This window comes from Crassostrea angulata, chromosome 10, assembly GCF_025612915.1.
Source record: "Crassostrea angulata isolate pt1a10 chromosome 10, ASM2561291v2, whole genome shotgun sequence".
Taxonomy (NCBI): Eukaryota; Metazoa; Mollusca; class Bivalvia; order Ostreida; family Ostreidae; genus Magallana; species Magallana angulata.
The window spans coordinates 8,249,329-8,276,444 of NC_069120.1; the positions used below are offsets into that span (position 1 = coordinate 8,249,329).

Genomic DNA, 27,116 nt, shown 5'->3' on the forward strand with positions numbered 1-27,116 from the left:
GCAAGATTGTGTTACATGTATGAAATCGGACATTTACTGTATTTTCAGAATGCATTGGCAGCGACTAGTTCCTTTAAAGTACAAAATGTCCGTTTCCAAGTTCTCTTTGGGGTTTTTCCCAAACACCATTTTCATCATCTATTTCAGTTCTTTTTTTAAATCTAATTCATACAGGAAAAGAGACAAGATGAGTAACTTTTGTTTCTATTTATTTTCTAATGACATGTCATGACAGAATAGAGTCTATAATAATATCACCTCAGCCTGGTCATGACATCAGTATAACAGTACATAAGGGGATGCTAACACTAGTTAATGGACTTTGAATTATACACCTATATAAACATGTCCCATTTCCAGATCTAAGGGGCTGTGGTAAATGGATTTCTTTGACATTAAAACATGATATGTCAAGAGTACATTTATAAAAATACAACATATAGCAGTCAGTTAAAACTTAGCAAAAAATATGTATATTAAATGGATTAACACAGAATGGATGAATGACCTTAAAACTCTCACATAGACATATAAACAGAATATTGTAATATAGTTAATGATTTACAAATACATGTACAAATATAAATTGTGTCGTTTCATAAATGCAATAAATATATCACTACAAAATGGTAATTTGTACATCCCCAAACTATATCATGATTGGTAAAGCAATTAGTACACAGTATACCTCAATAGTACAGTTTATAATCAACCAAGTACATAGTACATAGTACCAATTACTTCATTGTTGAGGCTAATTACTACAACCTCTCAGTACAAAGAACAATAGTCAGACACACATAACAACAACGTGGTGGGCCATACAGATCTAGCTATCATTTCGGCACAACCCAAAACTTGTCCGCACTTACTGTCATAGATTGCACAAACAGAGGTTCACGTGACCCCGCATTATTATGCTTAATATACAGAGTACCTCCAATATGTAGTTATGTATAAACAGAGAGATAAACAAAAAGCAACAAAGTGTCTTATACGTGAAGTCTGCCACCAGCAGTCTGATAATGAGGTCGAGAAAGTCGCAGTCCCTTTGCAGTGGTCCACCTCTAAGTCACCTGAAAATTTTTATGCACCATGTGGACTCGAATACTGTTCTAAGGGCAGATGCCTACGAGTTCCGACACTTATTGCCGCAGATTGAAGGATCAACTTTGTTACAGTTAGCGATAATCTCATGTAGTCTTATAAAACCCGAAACCAATCTCAGACTCACGAACTCCACCGGTAACGCCTACGTCGTTTGCCTCGATTTCGATTTGGCTGGTCTGAAGGAGAGGATTGGAGACTGGAAAACTTTTGACCGGGAACCCCCTCACAGATAAACCGTTTAAGGTTTTTGGTACAAGACTTGTTCTTCCACTTCCTGCGTTTATTGACCAGTACACAGTTACGTCTGTCCCGCCTACCCCGAGTCTGGGGTTGGTTCTTGCCCCAGTTTGTGTAACTAAGGAGAGGGGCAATGGAAGTACCACCCGACAGATACTCCCAGTCTCTGGGGTTGCGCTTATTATTCAAACCTAAAATTGGAAAAAAATGTGTATGAAACAGATGATTACAATTATTATTCGGAAAATACGGCACATTGAAAAATGTGGCCATTCAGAATTTTTTTTCTTGAAATACCGGTAAGCAAACGATCCATATATTAAAAAAATTATTTCTTTGGTTTGTCTAAACCGATTGCCCATAAACCAATTTGATTTAAACGACGCATTAGAAAGGTGTGCTGGCGGATAACGCAACGATTCATCGTGTGTTCCAGTGATTTCGTTGAACCGCCTCGCGTAAATATTATTTCAGCATGAGGAATATTTGCATGTATTCTTCAAACAATGTATATAAAAATATACTTTTTGATTAAAATTTCCGTTATCTTGGGTTGAACCAATTATTTGGTTTCACTGACAACTTGCCAACATTCCTACATTTCATTCACCGCTTTGATCTTAGAACTGCACGGCTCATTTTGTAATTAAAAAAATATATCTACAATCTTGTATAGATGATATATGGTTTACTTATCTCCGAAAGAAATATAAATTCGTTTAACTAAACAGTTATTAAAATAAAGTCCCATGGTCATTGATTGTCTTGAAGACCTCGTTCTGGGGAACACTAGAATTATACTCACCGATCCAATAGGAATTCTTGCCCGCTAGATTGGCCAGGAATTGGTAGTGGGCTTTGGATCGCACGGGGGTGAGGGTACTCGGCATCACACTCAGAGACTGACAATACCGCTTGGCCTCCTCCCAAGATTTCCTCTCCTTGTAAAACTTGTAGCAGCGGCCCTCAAAAAACTCCCCTGTCAAATGGAATCAAAATAAGAAACCCGCCAAGTCTAGTGCACTCGTAATTCCATCTAAATATCTCTAAGGACAGATGTAATTTTGAAGTACTAGTATCGCCTATGACAGGGTATTTTTAAAACATTATAAGTTTTATCATGTTTTACACTTATTATAAAAAGTGGTTTTATAGAAATAGTAACTAAAACTTTTTAATAAATAGTTAGTAAAACCTATACACTAAGCATGCACACGTAGCTAGGTATTTTACCTATGATGCAGACAGATGGGGCGGGGGCGGAGATCCCAGACGCATCCTGAGGGGTGCCACTATCCCACATCTGCCAGGTATAACCATTACATTTGTATAACTTTTGTGTGTAGGAATTAAAATGAAACAAATCTTTTGTGGTTCTTGTGCAATTCTGGGGAGCCTGTTTGAAAGGTAAAATATAAAAAGAAATATTTAATTAAATAACAATGTGAACGGTAGCAAAATATAATGAAACATTAATCACCACCAAACACGGGAAACTCATCTGTTAGACAAAGCTGTAACAAGGAGAGGACCGGTAAATAGGCACAATTTAAGTCTGCTAGGATTTAATGAGACCAAATACACGCAAGCTTGTTTAGTTGATGACTTCTGCCATCCTACCTGAATTCTTAGAGACGATGATGGCAGTGGAAAAATAGAATCCGATTTCTTGGTCACATCTTTCTTTGACTTCTTTGATTTTCTATTCTTCTTCTTATTTCTCTTACGACCTTTCTTCTTTGACTTTTTGCGGTTTCTCTTTGTTGGTATCACTTCGTTGAAGTCGGGGTCTTTGAATGACGTCGATGCTTTGGACGATGACGGAGATGATTTGGATGGCGTCGAGTCGGGATCAGTATTGTAAGCATTATCTAGAGGATTCTCTTTGATGGTTCCAGGGCCATTAAAGTTACTGAACTATGAAATACAAATACAAAATCTAATGACTATTCATATCACAAAATACACATTGTGCAGCACTGTCGCTAAAATATAACTTAATTTGACAATAAGAAGCAACAACGCGCGAAATTGATCTATATTATATTGTAATTTTGATTCTTATACAATGACTTGCTTGTTCAATGACACGCACAGTGCACGCGTTATAAAAGAACTTCGGGAAAATTCATGTACTATAGTAAGCAAATTCTTTTTTTTTAAATTGATTAATGTTTTGACCCGTTATGTTATGTTAAAGTTTCATAAAAAATTCAGTATGAAAGTCCCTCGGTGAATTTGTAAAGATTTTAACGACTTATGTATGTAGAGTATAAGCTTCTTTTACTCACAGTTCCGACAGTTTCCGTCTTCTTATTAGGACTTGGCACCAAGCTGTCCTGTAAGTCTATCACTTCTTTATTGTTTTTGCTGATCATTCCGAGGTACTGGGGGCACTCGCCTGAACAAAACAAGAGGCGTATATAAATATCTCGTTGATTGATGACAAGCGCAATTAATGAATTATAAACGTGTTCGATTGTTCACTCCTTACCGTTTTCCGCGTTGATGATATGGATGTTCATTTTGACTTTTCTGCCCAGGACTGCGTTGATCGGCTCTTCCAAGAAAATTTGAAATTTCTCGCCATTTTCCATTATACCGTCGTCTGCAATTTGTATGTCCCACGTGGCTTGCTTCATTCCTGAATAAGTTTATATGATTAATTAACCGATATCAATTAATAATCTAAATAATAAGTTCAGTTAATGGTTGTGTTGGGGTAGGGGGCATAACCATCATTCAATCTCTAAACTCTCTGATAATGGTATACATACCTGGGTTGAACTGGACTTGTTTGGAAGAGCTGGTGTAGAAATCGAGTCCACTCTTTGCCGACATGTCCCTGACCTTTATCCCAACAAACGAAATCTGGTTCAAGTCACCAGTCCGCTTCAGAGTAATACTGAGGGTGCCTATGTCCTCACAAGAAATAATCTGTTTACGAGGAAACTCGATCCTTGACCATTTCATTTCAAATCTACAACGACCATAATTTTATAATTAAAGAACCGAGAAATGAAGGTTAATTTAATGCATTACTTACAAAGTTAATATGATTGCGTAAAATGAGATACCAAGGTTTCTCTATAGCAATGACATTATAAGAAACTCGATTTAAACTGAAAAACATTAGTTACCTTTGATTATCCAAGACATTCCCTCTGTTGTCCGACACACTAAAGGTGAAGCTGTCATTGGTTTGGGATTTCCTTGGATTCAGTATGTAATGGAGACTACTGTCATCTAAGTCCTTCTGGGTAAATCTTCTCCTTACGTACCGCTTTGTCTTCACGTTCTCAATGTGTCCAAACTGTGGTCTCTTGATCACGTTATAGGTTAACTGGGAACTGGTCGAGTCGGAGTCAATTGCTTTTAAATTTCTATTGGTGAGTCGAAATCCGTACCGGTCGTTGCCAAAATATTCCAATGTGTCAGGCTGTTTTAGCGTGAGTAGCTTTGGGGCGTCGTTTACTAGTGGCTTGATAAAGATGCTGCAGATAACAGGTTTGGTCTGAAGGGTTCTGTTCACTAAAAAGCCCGAGTGTTTACCATCGGATATATTGAAAAGAAAGTTGTCCAACCCCGCGTGAGACCCATCTGTCCTGTACGTTATGAAGCCTAGATTGATATCGCTCTGAGTAAAGGACCTGGTGATGATGATTCCGTTGTTATAGAGACGTCCGTAGGTTGGAGGCTTGGCAATGATGAACGTTACACTAGAGTCGGTCGTATCTGGGTCCTGGGCCTTCAGTAGCAGGGGAGACAACTCCACCTCACCACCCTGGGTGACCTCAATCAAGGTGTTCACTGTGAGTGAGGGGAGGACGCGGTCAAGCGGTTCGATAGATATTCTGAAGTCACCCTCCTTAGCCTGACTGAGTCCATTGGTAACGGTAAACTTGAATAAGTCCTCGGTATTGTCCCCTTTGTTCAAATTATTGTAGACAACCTTCCGAGAAGCGAGATCAAGCTGTGTGAAACTGTTGATTCTTACCAAAGGTTTGTCAATGAATTCAATCTGGCCATGTCTTGGCATTTGTGTTATTGCAAACACGATTTCGTCTGCCTTCGTACTTTCATCAGATGCACTTAGGTTATTGGTTGACAATGACGTCCTCTCGCCTTCTCGAACATGCAGACCTTTATTGTAAACTGCCAAGTTGCTCTTTTTGGAATTCCTTATTCTGATTTCAAATGTTTCCACGTGGCGCCTGTTTGTTCCATCTGTCAGAAGAAACAGAAAACTATCTGTTTCGGTGTTACCCATACTAGTCGTATGGATGTATCTCACTCTGTTCATGTCAACGTCATGTTGGGTAAAGTTTTCACCGACCTGCATGTCTCTGCACTCAGAGATACGAGTTGGCGAAAAGGGGTCTGTGCAAAACTGCAAGGAACCTTTCTTCGGAACAGACATCAAGATGTATACGACTTCATTTTCGCTGTTGTCTGGATCAGTCGATTGCAACGATGCACTGGATATCATAGCAAAATCTCCATAGTCCAGCTGCAATCCGGCATTTTTGGTTATTTCTGGTCCCTCGTCATTCAATGCTCTAATCGAGATGTTACAAAGTTTTTTAACTTCATGTCTGCCGTCGGAAACGGTAAGAGCAAAATTGTCCCTGAAATGTTCACTGTTGTCATGTCTGTACTTCAGTTTCATGCCTTTATGAAGTTCTTCAACTGTGAAATCATGTACAGCAACTTCAACTTCGCCATTCGCTGTCTGTATCATCAACACAATGTCACCATGATCCGGGGCTTGGGATATGGATAGAGTTAGCTGTTCCTTTGGAACGTCCATGTCAATAGCATCGATAATCAACTGATCAATGACCTTGGAGGACCCTTCGTCCACTGCAAAGTCCTGAAGCATGACGTCTGGTTCTTCGTCATTTTGGGGAATTATCCTGAAGCCAAGGGGTGTTTCGTCAGAGCTTTGTTTTCCGTCTGTTGCATAAAATTCAACTTCGTCGTAGATTGGTTCTACTCCCTTGTGATTAGCTTGGACATAATTGATTGTTTTATCAATTATATCTTGAAGTTTGAAGGTTGTAATACGAAATCCTGATCTTGACTTTTCGGAGCCTTTCAGGGGTTTTAGATTTTCTAGGTATCCCCACTGAGGTTGTTTCGTAATGACGAAGCTTATTTCTTCGGGGTCTGTGTCTGGATCTTTAGCAGTGACAGCGGCGGGTGTCAAAGTGACTGAACCCCCTTCATTAACCGACAATTCTATCCCTTTGATGATAGCTGGTTTTGAGTTATCAACTGGAGTTATCGTGATGTTCAAATCATACACTGGAAGATCACCTGTCGCCATGAAGTTCTGATTGGATACAATAAAAGTTACAGTGTCTTTTATCATATTATTGCCCACCTCTCCGCCTGTGTGGATGTACTTTACTTTGTTGCCATTAACGTCTTTCTGGGTAAACTTGGTCACGGGCTGCTCCAGTAGTTGCATGATTCCATGTTTGGGCTGTTTTACTATTAAAAAGATCAAACCGCCATCATCTGTGTCTTCATCTGTTGCCGCCAAAACTGATGACGTAACAATGGCGTCACCACCTTCAGATACTATAAGTCTTGGCCGGAGATTGTTCTTCAACAGAGGGGCTGTGTCGTCCAAAGGCACAATGTCGACTTCCACGACCTTGGTAGCTCTGTTTATCCCGTCACTTACCGTTAGAGTGAAGGAATCAACTAACACCTCCGCCCCATCGTGAACATATCTGAAAAATAATAAAGATATAAAATCACGACCACTCCTGTACATTTCCTAATTCAATGTAAGAATGCAACAAAATTCTCAGTTCTTTTCGCCATGTGATAGCATAGCTATAAAGAAAACTTACCTAATATCATTGCGGCGTAAGTCGTCAATCTTAAATTCTCCTTTTTGTGTCAAAGCAATGCCACCTTTTTGTACAACTCCATAGGATGGTGTCTCGTCCAGAATAAAAACCAAATCTTCTGGAAGAGTATCCTCGTCAGTGGCTGTTAGCTGCAGATTGGATATTCCAAGAATACCACCTTCTTCTACCAACAATTTACTCACCAGTATTGAAGGTGGTTTATCATTCACCGGTTGCACGTCGATTTCAAAATATTGTCCAAGAACTTGGTTCCCGCTAATATCTTGAACTGTATACACAAATCGTACTAAGCGGGATTCGGGACCTATGTCAGCTATAGGAGGCATGTAAGCAATTTTCATGTGGTTTATATCTTCTTGTTTGAATGTAGTTATAGCTGGGATGGAGGCGTTTTTCGAAAGCGAAGAAAAGTTATGTGTTGCAATAATTCTCCCGGCTTCTTCATACCCTGCGTTGTACACAAAGTACGGGGGAGACGTTATGATGTAGGTGAGTTTGTTGTCGTCCGTCTCTATGTCTGTATATTGAAGTTCATCTTTCGTTATATATGTTATATCAGTTTCCGGTACATGTACTAGTCTAGTTGCTTTCGGGGCTAGTTGGGGTGGGTTTTCGTACACAGGTTTGATAATAATGTGGAATGTTTTGTCCCCCGACCTGTTCGGGGGATCTTGGTGGTCCCGTAACTTGAAAACAAAAGAATCCTTGAAAACTTCATTCCCAAAATGCCTGTAGAATATCTGTCCTCTTTTTATGTTTCTTTGGTTGAATTTACTAATTCTTGTTCCAGCATCTCCTGGAATCGTCTTCTTTATTACTTCTCCTGCTGATGGAGGCTGGGTTATAACATACATAATGTTTTCATCGATGGAGTCCGTGTCATGGGCTGAAAGCATATTGGTGGATATTCGCTTTGTTTCTCCTTCGTTTGTCTCCAACCCAATATTGTTAACAAGGTACGGCGCTGAGTCGTCCTTTGGAATGATTATGATGGGAAAATTAATCATGATTGTATGCTGACCGTCACTTATTCTGAATTGAACGTGGTCATTTGTAGAATCGCTGTCATCATGTTGATACGAAATTAGCCCTCGCCGAAGATCTTCTAAAGTCATTGCAATTGTTGACCTTTTGTTTTTTAATAGTTGTCCATATTTAAGACCACCAAGTACATACAGACTTACAGAATTAGCATTATCAGGGTCTAATATGCTTAATTCATCAATGGTTATCTGCCTGGATTGACCTTCAAGCAGAACAAGGCCTTTATTGATAGCCACTCTTGGGGCATTTGTTGCAGATGGTCGTACGGCAATGTGTAGAACAATCGGCAAACTAGATGCAAAATGGCTGTCGAACACAGTGAACTCTGCCTCAAAAACACGGCGTTCCGATTGGCTGGTGCTCGGTGGCTGGTAGGCTATTCTATGATGATCCAGATCATCTTGTATAAACGAGTCTATGGGTAGAGTATGGTCGTCTAGGTGAACAAAGTAGCCACCATTGGTATTAGGAAGGTTTGTGATATTGTACACTAAATCTTTTGAGTTTGTCTCATAATCCTCCGCCGAAATAACACCCGGTAGAAGAGTGGAAAGAATGAATTGATTAACATCCATCATGTATATGCTCATAAAAGAGGACCGGGGTGGCGAGTTGGGAAGAGCACCTTTGATATGGATAGGGAGGTAGAATCGTTCAATCATGACGTCATCACTGATATCTGGATCATGCAGCTCTACAGTCAAGGGAAGATAATCTACATCTGGATTGGGAGATTGTACGTGCTGGTAGTATAATTTACTGTACACGAAATCTGTGCAGGATTTCCGCATAGTATCAACAGAGGTTTTACCCTCTCCTTCAACAATGTGTCCTGCAATGGGCCAGGTAGAACGCTGAGAGGAAAAACTAACAGTGCAGGTTACGTTACTCTTGCCACTGAAGTAGAAACGTATCACAGAGGAGTCTATTGGGTTGGATAAGCCGTTAAACTCTGGCACCACAACAGGTCGCAGTCCCCTTGTGATGACGATTTCGTGGGACGTGTTGGCGATTTGAACGTTAAGATGAAACGTCTGGGAGACGGTGGAACTGTCAGAGAATCTATACACTCGCAGTTTGACCTTGTCCTTGTCTAGTAGAGGTGACCCACCATGGATGTATTGGATAGAGTTTGGATGGAATGAACAGTCAAATATCTGCAAATGAAATTTTAAGAAAATATTAAGAAAAGCATATAAGTACTAAATAATAAAGTTAACATTCCACATAAGACGTAGTTTTATCATAAATAGACATATATACACATTTTCCGTATTTTTTCGCTGTTTACGACCGATTTTTTTGGAAGCCTAAAAGCCGGCTTATACAGATTTTATCATTTAATTTTAGCGCTATATGACCGTTTTGAAATTTTAGCGCCCTGTACTCCATTGTTTTACTTCACTTTACCTTTTTTCAAATGCATTATACTGTGGAATCATTAGATTTCGTGGTGGCTCAATTTTCGTGGAATTTGTGGGTACCTCTCATCCACGAGTTAACATCCCCCACGAATTAATAAATTAGAGCTGTAGAGTCATATTCCTCTTGCATGTATACGAAAATACACGAAATTACGTCCCCACAAACCTGTAAAATTTAAGCAATCCACGAAAATTGGCCCCCACGAATTTTAATGATTCCACAGTAATAGATAAGCAATATACAGTATAAAATAAAAGCATTATGTTTATCTTGAAAAAAAAAACAAAGGCTTTCGTTGCAGGGTGGTTCCTTATGTAAGGACAAATTTCATCTAAATCCTTTAATTCTCAGGACGTACATAGCATCGATCACAACACAACTAACTCCCTTTTTATTTAATTTGCTGTGACACCTAAATCCTAGATAAAAATTAAAACTGAACGTATAAATGAACATCTATCTTAAGCACTATCACTATAAGAAATTGCAACGCATTTTATCATGTTTGCATCGTAAAAAGTACTTAATCTGGTTTTTTTTTTTTTTAATTTTTGTCGGTTAGAAGTGAAATCTTAGTAGTACACAAAGCACTTTTGATTTCTATAGCATTGCATAACGGTAACACTTAGCAGAACATTAATCGTTAAACAGTCCAACCTTTCCCCGCGCTGCTTCAGAAGCAAAACACTCTCAAAGTGCTCATTGTAGTGTTAACGACGTGGAAAAATCAGGAACTTTTGTTTTTAATAAGCATGTGCATATTTCGCAAGAACATAGAGCATCTTTTGCAATTTAACGACCATACCAGTTCAGCCGAGAATCGCGGTTTTATTTACCGCACCTGCGATGGAGCCGTTTTCTTCGGCAAAATAGTGCTTCAAAAATGCACTTTTTCTGACAACCTATCCTCAATGCTGACAAAACACGTACAAAACAAGGACTTGAACGTCACAGAAAGTCGTAGGATCACTTGATAATGGCTGATCTGTTCAGCAATCGTTTTTATAATCAGCGTGCCGATTTTCACCTGCAGTGATCTGGACCCGAGATCAAGATGGAACCGATCTCCTGTTCCGTAGGTTCATGATGCTATGTAGGAACCACATGTAAGAATGGTTACGATAATGAGATACAAGCTTTGCTACACCATTGAAAACACAGGAACAAAACAGCTTGCTGTTCCGCTACAAATTACCTCTTTTTTGCAAACAAATTCATTGTTAAAGATTCTATCTACTTTCTCTATACCAAGGTAATCTGTAGGCAAGAATTGATGCTCGGTTTAATACCATCTATACCCCTTTAAAACTCTCGACTGGTGGAGTTTGCCGCTATCTGAACTACAATTATGCAGTTTAAATGCAGTTTGCAAGGTAGTAATTATTTTGGGTGGACTTTGCGTGTCTGTTGAGATTTTAAAGTACACAAAAACCACCTAGGTGTAAGCAGGTGTCCCTAGCCTGTTATAGAAAGGGGGGGGGGGGTTAATGACTCGTGGGACACCCTATAGTACCTTATCGTGTATCAGAACATGATTTGACAAAAATGAATCGATTTCCTAATAAGTGCATACTGTGTGATTAAAGGAATTTTGATAAAAAGAACACACCCCATCCCCAAATATATATAAGTATTTAAAATTAAATTAAGACTGGCTATGCTATACTGACCTATTCAATTGTAATGTTATTGGTTAGAGATTCGTTTACGATAATATTAATCTTGAGAAATACAACATAAATGCTAACGATGGAAGCAAGCGATAACCACTGGGGATATTCTGAAGTGATGAAAGTCGTATGGCGAATCCTATCTTTCCACAAACATTTATTTTCCCACTCTCGTGTGTACATAGACATAAATATTAAGAAAATTGGAGTCTGCTAAATTTATGCTTCTTTATTACATCAGCTCTCAAATAACAGGTGTCATAAATGATATGTAGACTGTTCAAAGTACCGAGACCGTATCAAGATCAAACGGTTTGAATTTCTTTCAGATTGAAATAAAATTTTCACTAAATTAATTTTTATTCTTTTCTGCTTTCAGCACTGTCCGTTGAATCAACACAAGATCGGTTTTATTAAAAAGTCACGGTGATTTTTGTTGAAATACAAAGAACAATGCAGGTTATGGAGGCAGATTTTACAACCCATTTAATATTTTTATCAATGCCAGTGTAAGCTATATATTCGTCAGACGACTTTCATTTTGATCTATCTGTCCCGTGTATTATAAATCAGGATGCAGAGTTTTTCAGGTATTACCTTTCAGGTGGTTTTACTTGTTTCAAGATGTTCTACTCACTAAGTTATTTTTTAAAACAAACTTCGAGGTGGCCACCTTAATAGCTTGTCTATATAAGCTGTCGAAAGACGATCAAAAATGTGTGAAGCGATTTGTATTGCCTGCACAATTCTGTACAGATTGACCAAGAAATGTCAGTTTGTAATAATTTGCTTCACAAAAAATCACAGCGTCTAAATCGACTTGCAGATCCGTAGATACACAAAAGGCCATCTGATTGGAACATTTTAAACAAACCCGACTGATATGCAAAAGATAAGACATTATATTTGAAACCTCATATACTAGTATATTTTTCAATGTGTTCAATCCATAGGGCATTTGTCAAAATTACTTAGCGTTTCTTTCAAATTTGTTTAAAGATTTTCATTTTACATGTAATGTTTACAAATGTCAATAAGAGGAAAACATGTTCTAAGCGACCTTGTTTCAAAATCGTATATCTCTGTACCTGTTAAAGTTTTTAAACCTCTCTAAAAGCATAGCGCAATATGGTTTAATATCTGCTAAATATTGCAACTTACATTAGTTCGAAACCCGCTGTGTTTATCATTATTTTTAAGTGTGTAAGATTTTTTATTTATCTTTTATTAATTTTAATTTTTTAAAATCTATTTTTTGGTCAAAATATTTCACAAATTGAAAAAAGAACGGGACATCTGTATCAGATGTTTAGCTATGTTTTGGTAAATCCGCATATTCTTATATATTTGAATCAAATATCGTAATTTACAGTGTGTCTTTTATGGACCAAAGCAGAATCCTTCAAACGCAGAAAAAGAAACAGGTAAGATAATGTAGACTGGAGAATTTCAATGTAAATATGATTTCTTTGAGTGATGTTATTTCACATCCTAGTGCATATATCCTTGTCAGATTTCAAGTTAGCTAACTTAAAATTCACATCTAAGCGGCTGTCAATGGTTTGTGCAACAACAATTTGTTTGGACTGAGAGCCGCTGGATCAAGTGGTCTTTGGGCGAGTTTTTGTGTGGTCTTCCCCATTATGATTTGATTGTAAACATTGACCAAATGATTAACATTTTCCAACTTAAATATTTCAAGATTAAGTTCGGCAATTCCTGTTTCTTGGTACCCGAGAATAATTGGTAATGTATACTATCAAAGGTGAGAAGAATAAATAATTGCTTTTAACTTCAATTCCCTGAAGTGGTAATCCTCAAAGCTACTGGCTCCTACACGAAATTTAAACAAGTGCTTGTTGATCATTAAAGTTGTGGTATTGAACTTTTACATTTCAATTTGGTGCGAAAAATTAACACAAATTGATAAGTTTCTGGTCGCCGAGACCCCACTTGAATATAATCTAAAACCATACATGGTCGACTCGGCGGAACGAAGACATGCGGCCAAGTACCTGGAACCTGTCTAATTAGCAGTTTTTCCACCTTGCAACAATAGGATGCCCTTACACAGGTGTTCAGATTATATGGAATCTTACAAGGACAAATTATTTCCAGAGAAGAAAAAAAAACCTGCATAATTGTGGTTAGGAGTTTGAAGTTTTTCTTTTGCAAAATGCCCTTTATCTCTATGACAGATTCATCCCAAGATTTATACATACCAAATGTATTTGAAAACAATTTAAACTATATTTTAAGTGAAATTAGTCTATAGAGAAATCACAGACCTGGAACCTTGTTTGCATATCTGTGATATATAGACTGATGATGTGGTTAAGAAACATTGTGTATTGTTGACAACGAGTGCAAATAAAAATGATTTCTCATGTGAATACGGTCACACTATTTTAGTGGAAAAATTGTCGTGAGAAATGCACATTCTAATTGTTGTCTTTTTAAGGTTAATTTAAAATGCCATGGTCTAGAAAATTACAAAATACCAGATTCTAGTTATGCTTACACCACGTGCAAACAAACGCCAAACACATATAGTGGACTAGCTGGGTATGAAGTTACCAAACAAACATTTAACAGTTTTCTGTAATAAAACGGCTATTGTAAAAGCAATGAAAGCGTTCACAAGACGTCACTGACCCTTGAAATGGAGTTAAGCCCGTGTCTGTCCATCAAGAACCACAAATGATTCCCCCATTCGCCAACCCTCCATTCATCTTACCGCAATTTAATAAGTTCTTCATGACACCGGTAGATCTCCGACCCGATGGAGGTGATTTTAAAACACATTTTTCATTTATTTTACAATAAAATTCTCATCAAAGTAAGTTGCAAATATTTTATGAAGAAATAAAACCGTCTTCAAATGATCACCTATTGATATCTATAAGTATTAAACTGGTATTCTTTTTTTTGCAAACTGAAATTATCGCAAGCCAGATCGTCTGATGCTGACCAAGGAATTACAATCAGAAGGAGAAAGTGAGATGCTCACGGGTTTCTAAAAGTGTGAAGAGAAAAAAGTATTTTAAAAATCGCATCTTTTTTATCTTGGTGACCTTTTTGTTTTTTTTCAAATCTTCTTATCACCGTGATCAGACCAAAAAACAATAACTAATCAGATATTTCGTCTGAGGGTTTTCAAACTAAGATGTTTAGCTTTGTATAGTGCCAATCCGTCAATTATTCCCATTCCCCGACGATCGAAATCTCTATCATGGGAAAAAGAGAAAAAAAAGGGTTTTCTGAAGCTTTCTGAAATATTATCTTTACTATAAGAAGCTTAATTAAAAAAATATATCACAACCATAATCAAAATCTTATTTTTATTTGATTTATAAATTAAAGTTCAGTTTTAAAAAAAAAAAAAACGTTTAGGCAGTAATCTTTCAGTTGACTTTGTGTATCTCAGAATTTCTATTTGTTTCTGTTTGAACGATTCCAAGTTCACGGGAAGTGCTTCTTTGCAATGCCCAGGTGCTGCCTTTTGACAATATTATGTTTGTATTTCCGCTTGAACTGGTAAAAGATAACAAATGCGAAGTTTGAAATAATTATACTTTTCCAAAAAAATGTTTGAGTATGTTTTATGCGGGGATAGTTGATATTCTAGAGGAGAGAAAGCACTTGATGCTGGTTCAGTAATTATAGGATAATTTATAGACGACTTAAAATTCAGTAAATTATGTGTCTTGAGTTAACTAACACGTAAATTTTATGCATCGGATGTACCAACATATTTTCAATTCGACGAAGAATGTGAAAAAGGCATGGTAATCAAACCTAGTATATTGAACAGGCATTTTTGCCATCAGTTTTAGGTGTCTTTTTACAATTGCTAATGGGGCTTTACTGATATGTTCGGTGTCTGTCGATAATGACCATTTGAATGAGCCCCTTTTCTTGTTTTCCAAATGCCTTCTTTGACATTACTAAACGATGGAGCATGCTATAGTACAGAGTGCTGGAGATATATCAGTTGTTGCCAAAAAGTGCTGACGAGATACATGTGGTAAAAGAACGAATAAGCACGTTCTGCATACACACTTTCACGATGTTGATTCTCATATTACAACTTTCAATTTTGCGTAGCAAATACAAACCTACAAGAAGAGCGTAACAAATCGATCTATTATAAATAACATCATAGATTTATCTGATCTCTAGGATTGGAATTACTATGAGCTTTTTGCAAAATTTTGCAACATTTGCATAATATGACCGGGCCGGTTTCTTGGAGACCGTTTTAGTTTCAAATGACCACCCCAATTGACGGTCATCGAGCCGTACTCGATTCGTGTCATCCACAGATACCAAGATCTGGAGCGCGATATTGAAAAGAGGATTAAAGTGTCAGTCAAACGCCACGACTTTGTAAAAATACCTCTTTGTCATCCTATAAATATAAACGTTAGGAATGTCCTATTTCGTCGCTAAAATCGTTTTTCCTTTGAAGTTTGAAAAAAATTTAGGCGTTGATCTTGGCAGTGAACTCGTGCCTGTCGATCTTGTAACGGAGTGGACCGTTAATGACGTCGCGTCCGCCATACTTGTTGGCGAGAGTTGTACAATAGCTCTTGCACAAGACAAATTCGTGTCCTCGAGATCTGCATTTCCCTTTGAAATCCGTGAGCTATGCAGTTTGAAGGACCAATCGAAATATTTGTTGCCGGCAACATGCGGTGTAAACATTTTATTAGAAGAGGTTTGAATGATTCCCACGCGTCCCAATAGATTTGAATGAAAACGAATAACTTTCAAGTGATTATCACAGAATCTTCAAATAAAAACATGAATCTCTGTGAATAAGATTTCCAGCGGCGTCTTCCTCACTTAAATGCTTACTTACGCGGGAATTACATCCTAGAGAGACCATTGAAGACAATAATGAATTCATTCATGCACCCATTTTCCGTGAAAAGAACCTACATTCTTTATTGAATTCCATCATAAAAATATCTCTCCTTATAATGAAATATATTCACGGACCCTCTATCAAAACACCCTTACAGTTGATGGAATAAGTTTAATGAGAGGGAAGGTTTTTTACGACATTAATATCGTCACAGTAATTTAGGTAACCAACCATTCGGAATGCTTCACTACATTTCAATTACACCGTACGGGTATGAAAAGATCATTACTAGTGATATATTCATGTTTGATTTTATAGTTCTTGAATACATTTATCGGATGAGAAAAATGTAATTTACATATATATGTAAAAAATTTTAATAAAGCAAACGCTAATTGAAAGCCAGTCAAGATATGCACCATCGATCATATCTAATAATTGTTGGTGATTTGCCTGATATTTATGACGCTGACCAAAATATGGGGAATTATTTTAAGTCTGGAAGTAGCTTGGTTAACAACTTTAATCATACGTTGATATTATAAGATTATAAAAGCTATAGCTAAATTCATATGTATATATATCCTTTGCTAGCGATGACTGAAAAAATCACGAGAACACAGACTAAACGGGGAGATTATTTTGAAGTTGCCTAGAATCAGAAATCAATGTGAAATCGTCTTTTTCCGCTGAGAAAAAAAATGATACATATTGATCAGCGGGCTCATTTTTCTAATTATTCGTCAAGCATACAATTTTTTGATGGGTTCCTGAACTGTTTTATCGATATCAGCATCTAGAAAACACTGGTTTAACCCTCCTCAATGCGTAACATTACATCCCGACACAATGCCCCCCAATCATCAGTTACTTCAACAGACTTCGTATTGCAGACCATTTAGTTGAAATTGTTACCCAGTTTGAGTTTAATTGCGTTTTTGCTTCTCTTGATAATGATCTTGTGCTCAAAAAGAGAAAATTGACTAATTGGCAAAAAACAATATCCCATTCTTCCAGTACAATAACAGTTCATGTATGTCTTAGGTAACTGCTTACCGATACCATCTAACAATTCTCTCGGAGATGTCCAAGAATTTTACAATGCAAGCAAATTACAAAAAATCTGTACAGCGTGTATGCCAATTTTCTCAAATAATAAACAAAAGTCTTGATTGAGATTATTAATATATCGTAATATGATCTTGATCATCAAACAATTAAACAATATGACCTTAATTATAAAACATTTGAAAACGAGGTTCATGATTCACAAATATGGATTTTATTGTTTTGTGTTTTTGATGTTTTTAGACATGTGTATTTCTAAGAGAGATGTTTGATGTTTTGCATGACAAGCATCAACATACATAAAGAAGATGAGTTGATAAGGCGTGTAAAATACCCATACACGGTCGGACAAGCTACTGAATTCTAGTAATTAAAATATAAATAAATCTGATACTTTTTTTAAAAAAATCATTTAAACAATACATATCAAACATATCATTGATTTTTATCCTATAAATATGTTCAATACTTGGAATATGTCGACTCAAACAGGCGTATACGTATCAAAACCTGCAAATACTGTCATTTTTTAGAACTGCAAGACATTTTCTTTTATAGAGTGGGTCTGTGCTCCATATTTTTCTCATAGTCTGAATAAGGTCTATTGGAAAACAAACCGATTTCAATCAACAAAAACGTGGAGAGATGACCCACTATACATTAAAAATATCATTTTGTATTCCAACAATTGAACGTTTCCAAAAAATAATACAAGTCCGTAAATTCGTGGTCAAAGTAACACGTAATATTGAAACAGCCCACTTTGATATGTCTGAAATGGCTCAGTGGTTAGAGTACCTGACATATGCTAACCTTACATATCTAGGGTTTTTATGTTGTGGGTTTGATACCACCAAAATTTCAGGCAATATTTTTTTTCTTATCTTTTGTTAAATATATTTAAACTGAATATAGTCAGAAATTGTGTTTTTGCAAACTTGTATTACAATATATTTGAATAGATTTAATTGGGAAAAATAAATTTAAAATTGTATTTCACTACTAAACCGAATAGGCATTTGCGCCATCTTATTCCCCGCATCTTCTTTAGAAAATTACATTAAAGAATATTAAACAAATACATTGCACCAGAACGACAACTTTTCCCAAAAGTGCTAGCTTTCAGGTAGCGCATCGCCTATTCGATGTTTCTGATAGAAATGATACAATGGAAGCACGGGTCGTTGTCTTCTTTCCTTTTTTCCCAATGGTGTTGACCATAAATCACTTGTCGCGTAGCATGTAGGTAACATGTCAGAGGTGATTAGAATACACGTGAAGAGGAACCACACGGAGTCGGCTAATAACAGGAAACTGGACAAAAACACACACCTAAAGCCAGATGTAAAAGGTATCCGTCGGGTGGCACTAATTGACGGGAAGACGATATGTTTTCTTTAATATAATTCTTAAATTAGCTTTCATATTAGCTTTCCAATTTACGCCAAAACGATTTCGTTACAGATAAAATTGCTTTAGATGTTTAGATATATTTTTCAAACAACTCGAAGATAGGGTGTTCAACTTTCTAGTGTTTAGGCGAATTTATACAAAAAAATTTTGACAATCAGTGAAATATGTAGACGTTTGAATAACGAAAACAGTCTGCAACAAAAAATATTCGAGTTCACTGCAAGTTTGTACAAATTCCCATAGTATGTTGTGATGGGTCTCTCCTAATTTATCACTGTCTTTAAAACAGTGACAGCAACACAAAAGGCAATGCACAAAACCAAGTCGTTTGGAATCAACATACCCGGCATTAATAATACGTCTTCGACCCGAAGAATACATTTCATCTTGTGTTTCCGCACAAAGAAAGGCCGTATTGTCCCTCAACACAGTCACTTTATCCAGTGAATTTGATGTGGTAATTGTCTTACGTCTTTATCACCACTTGCATTTTGAAGATTTACGACTGTTTTATTGCCGTTTAAGCGGTTGTCTGACTACATGTTTTATATTGGGATTACTTTAACTCTATCATTTCTTGCAATTTAAATGCAAAACACTTCTGATATCATGATATTGATGCGAAATGGATAACTGTTTTTTTTGGTCCCTGAATTTTGTTAAGATGACTTTGTCAAAATAATACCAGGAAAAACTAATCCAAAGATCTCAAGTTCTTTAAATTATATGCATATAACTATTTTACCTATTAAACAGAATCTTCTCTAACCAAATTTTAACTATCATATAAAACCATGTCTTTTGAAAAAAAAACTTTAAATATGTGAAACGATACATCAATGACTTTGATTGCTTTTATGAATAATGACAAAGAAAATTACACAGCAATTTTCATAGAAATAATTTTTCCACGGTTATTTTCTGATATCAAACAGTATTATCGTTTTCAATTAACAGGCAATAAATGCTTCTAGAAGATCAATCAATGCACAGTGGCTTCAAATACACGCAGTTGATTTTGATTTGATGAACATTTCTTGTGTATAGCGCGAAATGAATGATGCACTTGAAGTTTCTGTCGCCAGACTACAAACTCGGTGCCGGTAGCCGTACTCTGTCAACGAGCAATGTATTGGAAAAAAATGGAGAGGAGAAAAAATAGAAATTCTACAAACTTGTAAGATATCTTAATTAAAAGACCGAACATCCTTCCGTCTGATTGAAAATCTCTCTAAATGCTGAGAGAGAAATTCTTTGCCAAACAAGAGAGCGCGGATCTCTAGAATAAATTGGATTTTCATTTTAACAATTGGTGGATTTGAAAGAAACGGTTTTTTTTTCTCGCGTCTGACCGCTACAAGGTGCCTTGTTTTTTTGTCTAAGAGCATCACGACACCTGTGGCAAATACTTGAATCCCACAGATATAAGCCGCTAACGAGACAGCCACAAAAAGGCTTAATGGGATTTGTAGCTTGCACAAGAAACACAGAATAGACAAGGTATTACGACAAATAGAGCTTCTTCGAGTTTTCTTTTCGGAAATAGGATTAAGATACTAGTATATGCTCACAATGTGCAAATCATTGTAATGAAGGAAATCCTAATTTGGCAAAGTTTTCTCCATTTATCAAATGAGGCTGCCCAGGGTCGATAAACTGTGAAAACTCAGGGTCTACGTAGTTTGATAATTCTTTAATAGCTCAAAGTCAACTGAACGTTTACCATTTGATAACATTTCAAAGTTGAAAAGTTGTAATTAATGGTCTTAACTGATTGGGATGCTTCGGGGCCTGTTTAACAAACATGGATAAAGATTATAAATCTGGTTTTAATTTTTAATCTTACCATATTAACAGTTTGAACGACTACTGCGTGCGTGTGAAGAAAATGTCTCGAAGAATTCGAAACCAGAGTCTCCTGACATACGTTTCATAGACAGACAAACACTACCCTGTATCACTGTCCTAATAATTCACCAAAAAATAGCTGAGTTGATTTAAAGCTGAGAGGCCCGAAAAGCAATTTACTGACAATTAAAGAAAAATGATACATAGACAAGAAAGAAATGAGCCAAGTTTGAGAAACACAATATATCCTTTTTTGGTAAATTCTATTTAAGATAGACAACATTGTGCGGTTAAAAGATGGTCTAATAAGGTTACCGGTATTTCGCCGTGCTTAGGAAGCTTGGGTCACATCAACCTGTTGTGTCGCAGATGGCGAACAATTATTTCCCGTCCTCTGTCAGTTTTATTGAGTTTTTGATGTCTTCTGTCTTATTACAATGTCTTCGATATCATTAAGACCGTCATCAGGTTGGAATGATGTAAAATCGGGATCGAAGTCCCCTTTGTGCCTTCCGCGAACGGGATCAGTTTTCAGTCCGGGTGGTGAACCTTTGCACATGTTGTACAATACACGTGCAGAATATCCGTAGATTGTGGGTAGATAAAATCTAAATTATCACACGTCTTAGCAAGATTAGGATCAAAATTATGGTATTGGTTAAAGATAACCATTGAGTTGCTAGAATTGATCCCTAACACATTAGAGAATTTAGCAAAAGATGGTATGTGTTTCATTTAAAAAGCAGAAACTGAGTTATTGCAATCATTAATCACATGTTTGAAATTTTTGGGCGACACTTTGGCTTAGTGAACGACTGTTCTATTTGTATCTTTGTCAATAAGCTGTCTTAGACATTCGAGTTTAACCTTGTTAAACTCACTGGCGTTAAAATACTCAACTTAACATTTATCTTACTTTCAGGGAGTTCGTGAGATTTTTGCAGACGAACAAGTCACATGTACTTCTCTTTTAACCTCAAAATACAGACATGTTTGGATAAACCTAGAACCGTTAATAATGAAGGATTATAAAAACTTCCCTTTCTTCTGCTTAACTGATGTCATCCGGTGTATCTACAAGTGTTATATTCTGATATTAAAGAGTGATAACGACAGTTTACGTACCGTAGGCTCTAGCCGACCAACCCTCTGGGTGATGGGATCATTTTGTACCACCTCCACCCGGCATTCACTTTTCTTTGTGGTGTCCACGAACACCAGGTCATCTTTCCGGAGAAAAACGCTCCTACCGATGTCCACTGAAATCTCTTTTTTACTCACGAGAATCTGACCGGCTGATGTCACAATCAAACACAGTAGTAAAATCCACACCTCGAAGTCCATCTTGTGTCGTCTAGAATACCCCCGTTTCGCTGAATCTTTTATATGAAGAATGATGTCCGACACATAGCATCGTCACTCTATGTCTGTTGTAAACCCTCTCATTCTGCCCTCAAAATTCTCACTTTTGGAAATTAGAAAAAATCCCAAGCAAGCCTGTAAAAAGAGAAAAGGGGATTAAGAAATCCAAAAGTCACCCCAAGCTGAATTGGTCAACGACTGTGTTTACAATTTGGCCGTCTAATTGGTCTGAGGTTTAATCCAGAATTAAGGAAAAGAGGCAGTTTCACGGTTAAAGCGTGTAAATGCGTTGAATAAGTTTGAGACTTTTGGCTGTTTCCCCGGAACACCTTACTGTTGGTATTGCATTACAAATATTGGTGTTAGGATAAACAATGGTTTGCCTAAGGTTTAACAGGAAGACTATACCCGGACTTTCAGTAAACATTGACACCAGAAAAAAGTGTGAACGAAGGAAAACACAACCAACCAAGTGAAAAAACTTCATTTAAATGAAACACCCCTATCGAGACACGGCCAAGGGCTATTTACTGATTTTCGTGTAAAAGTTAAGAAAATACAGTCAAAAGAAAAAAACCTCTTTGAACGTTTGTAAATATAATTACTTGCGATCGAATCAATCACTTATGCGCATTGCTTCTATTGAAAATCCATGCAATAAAAACTTAAGAATTCCTTAGAACTTTAATATCAAGTGTTAAACTTTACGGTATATCAGATAAATTGAACGAAATGATGAACAAGATATACATGTACTTATTCACTAGGTTTAGGTATTCTATTCCTACTAAATCAACGTAAATCGATAAGGTCAAAGATATCGTTTGTGTTCTTTTGTGCAACGAAGAAAATAATAATTAAATTAAATTTTTCGCTTCTATAGTCCATACAATGTCTAGGAAGTTTACATAAAATCCCTCGGCTTATGCATCTTACGAAGATCATGTAATATAACGAAAATTGTCAATAAAACCGAACAAAACACAAGTTGATGACACATACATTCGTAAACGAAATATCTGAGCGCATTGATAGGTACTTAGGAACCAGAAGCGCGCGGATGAATATCGGGCGTAATTAGCGGAGATTGGAGATTTAGGGATTAATCCGCCGTGGCGTAAAATCTGACACCCAGAGGTGACGGGGCTCAGCCCTGACCGGGATCTGTGGACAGCCATCGGAATCTGGGTCACAGGGACAGGGGAAACAACAGAACTCTGCTTTTGATTAAAAAAAAAAAAAATACAACATTTGATCAAAATTGAATTTGAATGTTTTAGTAAAAATTATGCATTCTTGATATAATTTTTAAAGAAAAATTGGTTTGATAATATCTAAATAAATAAATTTAATATGATACAAGTCACACACATAAAGTCAAGTCCAAATATAAAAGCAAACTAAATATAATTCTAAAACAGAAAAAATAGAACCTTGAAGACGGAAAATTGAAATTCTCTAAAATCGTTGAACTCATTTTATGCTGAGATAAAAAGCGAAAACGGGGTGGAAGGTGCCGTAAATTTTTGCTATTCCAAGTGTCGACTCGACTTCTCCGCAGTGGCAGTGTCAGTGTTAAAATATCGGGCTTTATTCACCGCCTTTGATAACAAAATCGGTTTTAGGTGTACTAAATCTCAGCTTTCTCTCCTTAATATACCAACCTTTGAAGAGCAACATTTACTCCCGTGTCTGATGCCTAACAAAATTTTTGGTTTTGTGTCGTGGATTAAACTCTGTCCACTCAGAGCAAGGTCATTGTGATCCACTGATCGACTGTAATTTTGAAGATTTATTTGAAGTTTTAACGCAACAGATCACAGTGAATTTGTCTAAACCCATCCAGTATTGCGCTTGTATTCGGAAAAACGGACAGTGTTTTTCTGTCAAAATCCCAACTTATTATTTTATTACATTATTTGGCGCCATATTTGAAAGGTCGCGTGTCAACGGTTATAAAAATGTCATAAAGCTCATAACTGGGGTAAAAATTAATTGCTTCCGACATTTTTACATAAATGGATATACTTCATAAAATATTTAGATATACTGCTTAAAGTGCTTACCTTCCAAGTGCGCCCTGAAATGGACGAGACTCAAAAACAATAAGAAGTGCAAGTTAAAAATATTTATCTTTTTCAATAGCCAAAGTGTTTGCTGTAAATACTCTGTTGACATCACTTAACTCGAGACAAGGTCAGTGATCGGGGGACATTCTTTGGATGACAATGTTTTTTCAAAAGACCAAGGTTCACGCATGGCTGTCAATTAATTAACTTGCAATGCTGGGTTAAAACACTTTCACACCCGTATGGTACATAATATCTCTAAGTTACCTAGAAATTGTGCGAATTTAAAAACAAGGTAACCTGCCTGTGCGCCGACGTTTCACAATTACATTAAGTCAGATTTCTTTTCTTTTCTTGAACATCCAAATAACGAGAGATCTTGCTCACGAATGTTGAGAAATGATACAGTGAAGTGCACGCACGACTAACTAGGTGGTTTTCATTTTGGACCTGGTGTTCCCCCGGATTTCTTAAACTGACTCGAAAAATGGAGATATCTCAGTTCTCAAATGTATGTGGTTTTTCTGTGGTTCGATGATGTTTTCACGAGGGACCGAAACTTCTGGACTATGTTTCAACCGAGGATTCTTTTGGGATGAACGCCAATATCAAATAATCGGGATCGGGGTTCGATGACACGCAAATTCGGACACGCACAGGTGTGCAAATTACCGGGGAGTACATGTAGGACCACCGACTTTTTAAGTTATGTCACGAATCAAACCCGACCGCTGCCCAGTGTTTTCGGTCCCTTTGTTAAAAAGAATGTGGGAAAAGTTGAATTAATCGGTTGTTTACCTCGGGTACTCACAAGACGGCCCGTGACATTAAGGTGTTCAAAATCACATCAAGTGAAAACTATCCAATTAAACACATATCGGGGAAATAAAGGATATTTATAGGATCATTTCATGAAAAATACTGCTTGAAATTCAGAGAAAAGAATTCCCCCTCTAATCAAATTGGAGTAGAGTTCAATTGTCCTTGTACCTTAGTTTCTTGTAGCAACTATCAAATCTTGAAATTTTGTTATCGCAAGTCGTAAATTATATTAGTAAATAATCTTTGAAATAAATATCGAATAAAACAGAAGAAAACTATTCACAAACAAGAAAATAAATAAATGATAACAAAAATAAAACGAGATATTGAATACACTTATGAACCTTACGCACCGTGATTTAACGCCTTGCCATTTTGCAAGCAATTTTTCTTAAATTAAATCTTTTAAGTAGTCATACAGTTGTGTGGCCTCCAGCTTCCAATTTGTCTTAAACGTCAAAAGCATTAGGACCGAGATATGTTTTCATTTATTACATAGACAGACCACACTTCACCTCTATAGGGGCAGCAGTTTTTTGTTAATCTTGCTATTATTAACACTGGCTAATGCACAATATTCTAAAAGTATGTCTGATCGTAGTTATACATTTCCCTGGGTGTTTCTGTGTATACATGAATGTTACGGGTTTATACACCTTGATAATTTCTTTAATGTAAATGCAAGTCCGTAACTAGAAATGATAAAGTTAGATCAATAAATAGGCAAAAAAGCAGATCTAGTTCATTAAAAATACAGCGATACAAGATAAGTGGGCTCTGTCCTACAGACTTTCGTTCGAGATAAAGATCTCCGAGAAGATACTCGATTTATTATAACCACTCCTAAATCTTCGGCGATGACAGAATACAAGTGAATTTTATCAAGAAAGGTGTTGGCAACACAACATAACCATGCCTCCATATAGAAGGCGGCGTGTTTATAAATAAAGAAAAGGCAATGGGGTACATCTGTTTTGAAAAAAAAAACGGGGGAAAGTTGTTCAGCGTGCATACAAATTGTGCTGCATTTACAAACTATTGCAGATACTGATCGATGTTATTCTGTCTGCATAAAATTTGATGATGGCTGCTGGGTGCACACAGCTAGTCATCATAAAAACCGACGGCGTTTTTTACTCCGAAACTCCATTTCTTTATACTGTAACTAATTCTACGGAGCAAGATATTCTACCTACCAAGTTGCAACTGTAAATGGTTAATCCTGGAGGTTAATTCCGGTCTATTAAATAATACACGGGTAGTCCAGGCAATAATGACGCAAAACACTGTACATGGCTACACTTTTTTTCAGGGTTTTTCCTTGTTTCAGAATTCGGCTCCCTCTTCTCACCAGTTTCAGTCGCTCAGTATGAACTAAGTAGAATCACATGCAACAAGCCCCGTGTCTTATAACAAATGAAATAAACACCATGTGACAGTATTGATTTCTCTAAATTAGCATTTTAATTCTAGCTTTAAATCCAACCTGAAACTCAATTTATAAAAACTTATACATGTCCATTAATTACGTTTGGCAAATGATGCACACACTTTCTCCAAAGATGTTCAGCCTGCCTCGCTGTCTAATGAAATAGCTAATGTCCGATGCTTGGATAGTCCTCAAGAATTTCTTTTTAAACTTACAATTTATATTTTTCTATAATTCGAATTCCGCACAATTACAGGTATTGTGTTCTGCAGGTGATAAGAAATATTCCTCTCCTTTGTCCCTCCCGCTTAGATTGTTACACCTAGGTCACGTGGTCTGAGTAGAGGACCAATATATTCAACGTTTATATCACTAGCAAGCACTTAGGGGGCAAAGCGAACAAGTGTCTTACAGGAAAATAAATCGGTGATATGCAACTTATGCACAATTAAAACTCCATATCTTAGGTGAGGACGAAAGTTATGTATGCAAAAGCTTACACCTTTTCCGCGGCTAAAGAAGACCAGTGTGTAGGGAAAAGAGAGACCGGGTAAAATGCTGAATGAAACTTTCCTCTTTCTATCTCTACAGCACAGTGAGTTATTGTGGATTAAAGGTATTAATCCGCCACTAACTTAATTTGCATTTGAAATCCCATTAAAGTATCACATTCGTGGTTTAACATCCGACTGCGACTCCAGCTAGGCGTTATCTCATGGCCGACCCTGCTCCGTTGTCATACTTTTTCCCGTATTAAAGGGGTGTTCTTCCGAAGTTCAGAAACGATACACAAAAAATTAATTCTATTTCAATTGACGATATAGGGGGCGTAACGATACTTTGATAACAATTAATCCTAAATTA

General features: G+C 36.8%; 1 protein-coding gene across 2 annotated transcripts; it reads right to left on the reverse strand.

Moving 5' to 3' along the window:
- Positions 1–192: 192 nt before the first annotated feature.
- LOC128165217 (FRAS1-related extracellular matrix protein 1-like) lies at positions 193–27,116 on the reverse strand. 2 transcript variants are annotated; one of them, XM_052829501.1, is made up of 11 exons: positions 26,020–27,116; positions 21,696–22,067; positions 7,212–9,433; positions 4,488–7,088; positions 4,125–4,327; positions 3,842–3,991; positions 3,639–3,748; positions 2,968–3,264; positions 2,581–2,650; positions 2,153–2,326; positions 193–1,538 (listed from the first exon to the last, which is right to left on the reverse strand). In XM_052829501.1, exons 2-11 carry the CDS (start codon positions 21,912–21,914, stop codon positions 1,231–1,233), a joined length of 6,354 nt encoding a protein of 2,117 aa, XP_052685461.1. In that variant the 5' UTR covers positions 21,915–22,067; positions 26,020–27,116; the 3' UTR covers positions 193–1,230. The 2 variants fall into 2 exon arrangements, with proteins under 2 accessions (XP_052685461.1, XP_052685460.1); XM_052829500.1 differs by having other exon boundaries at positions 2,581–2,743; positions 26,020–27,086.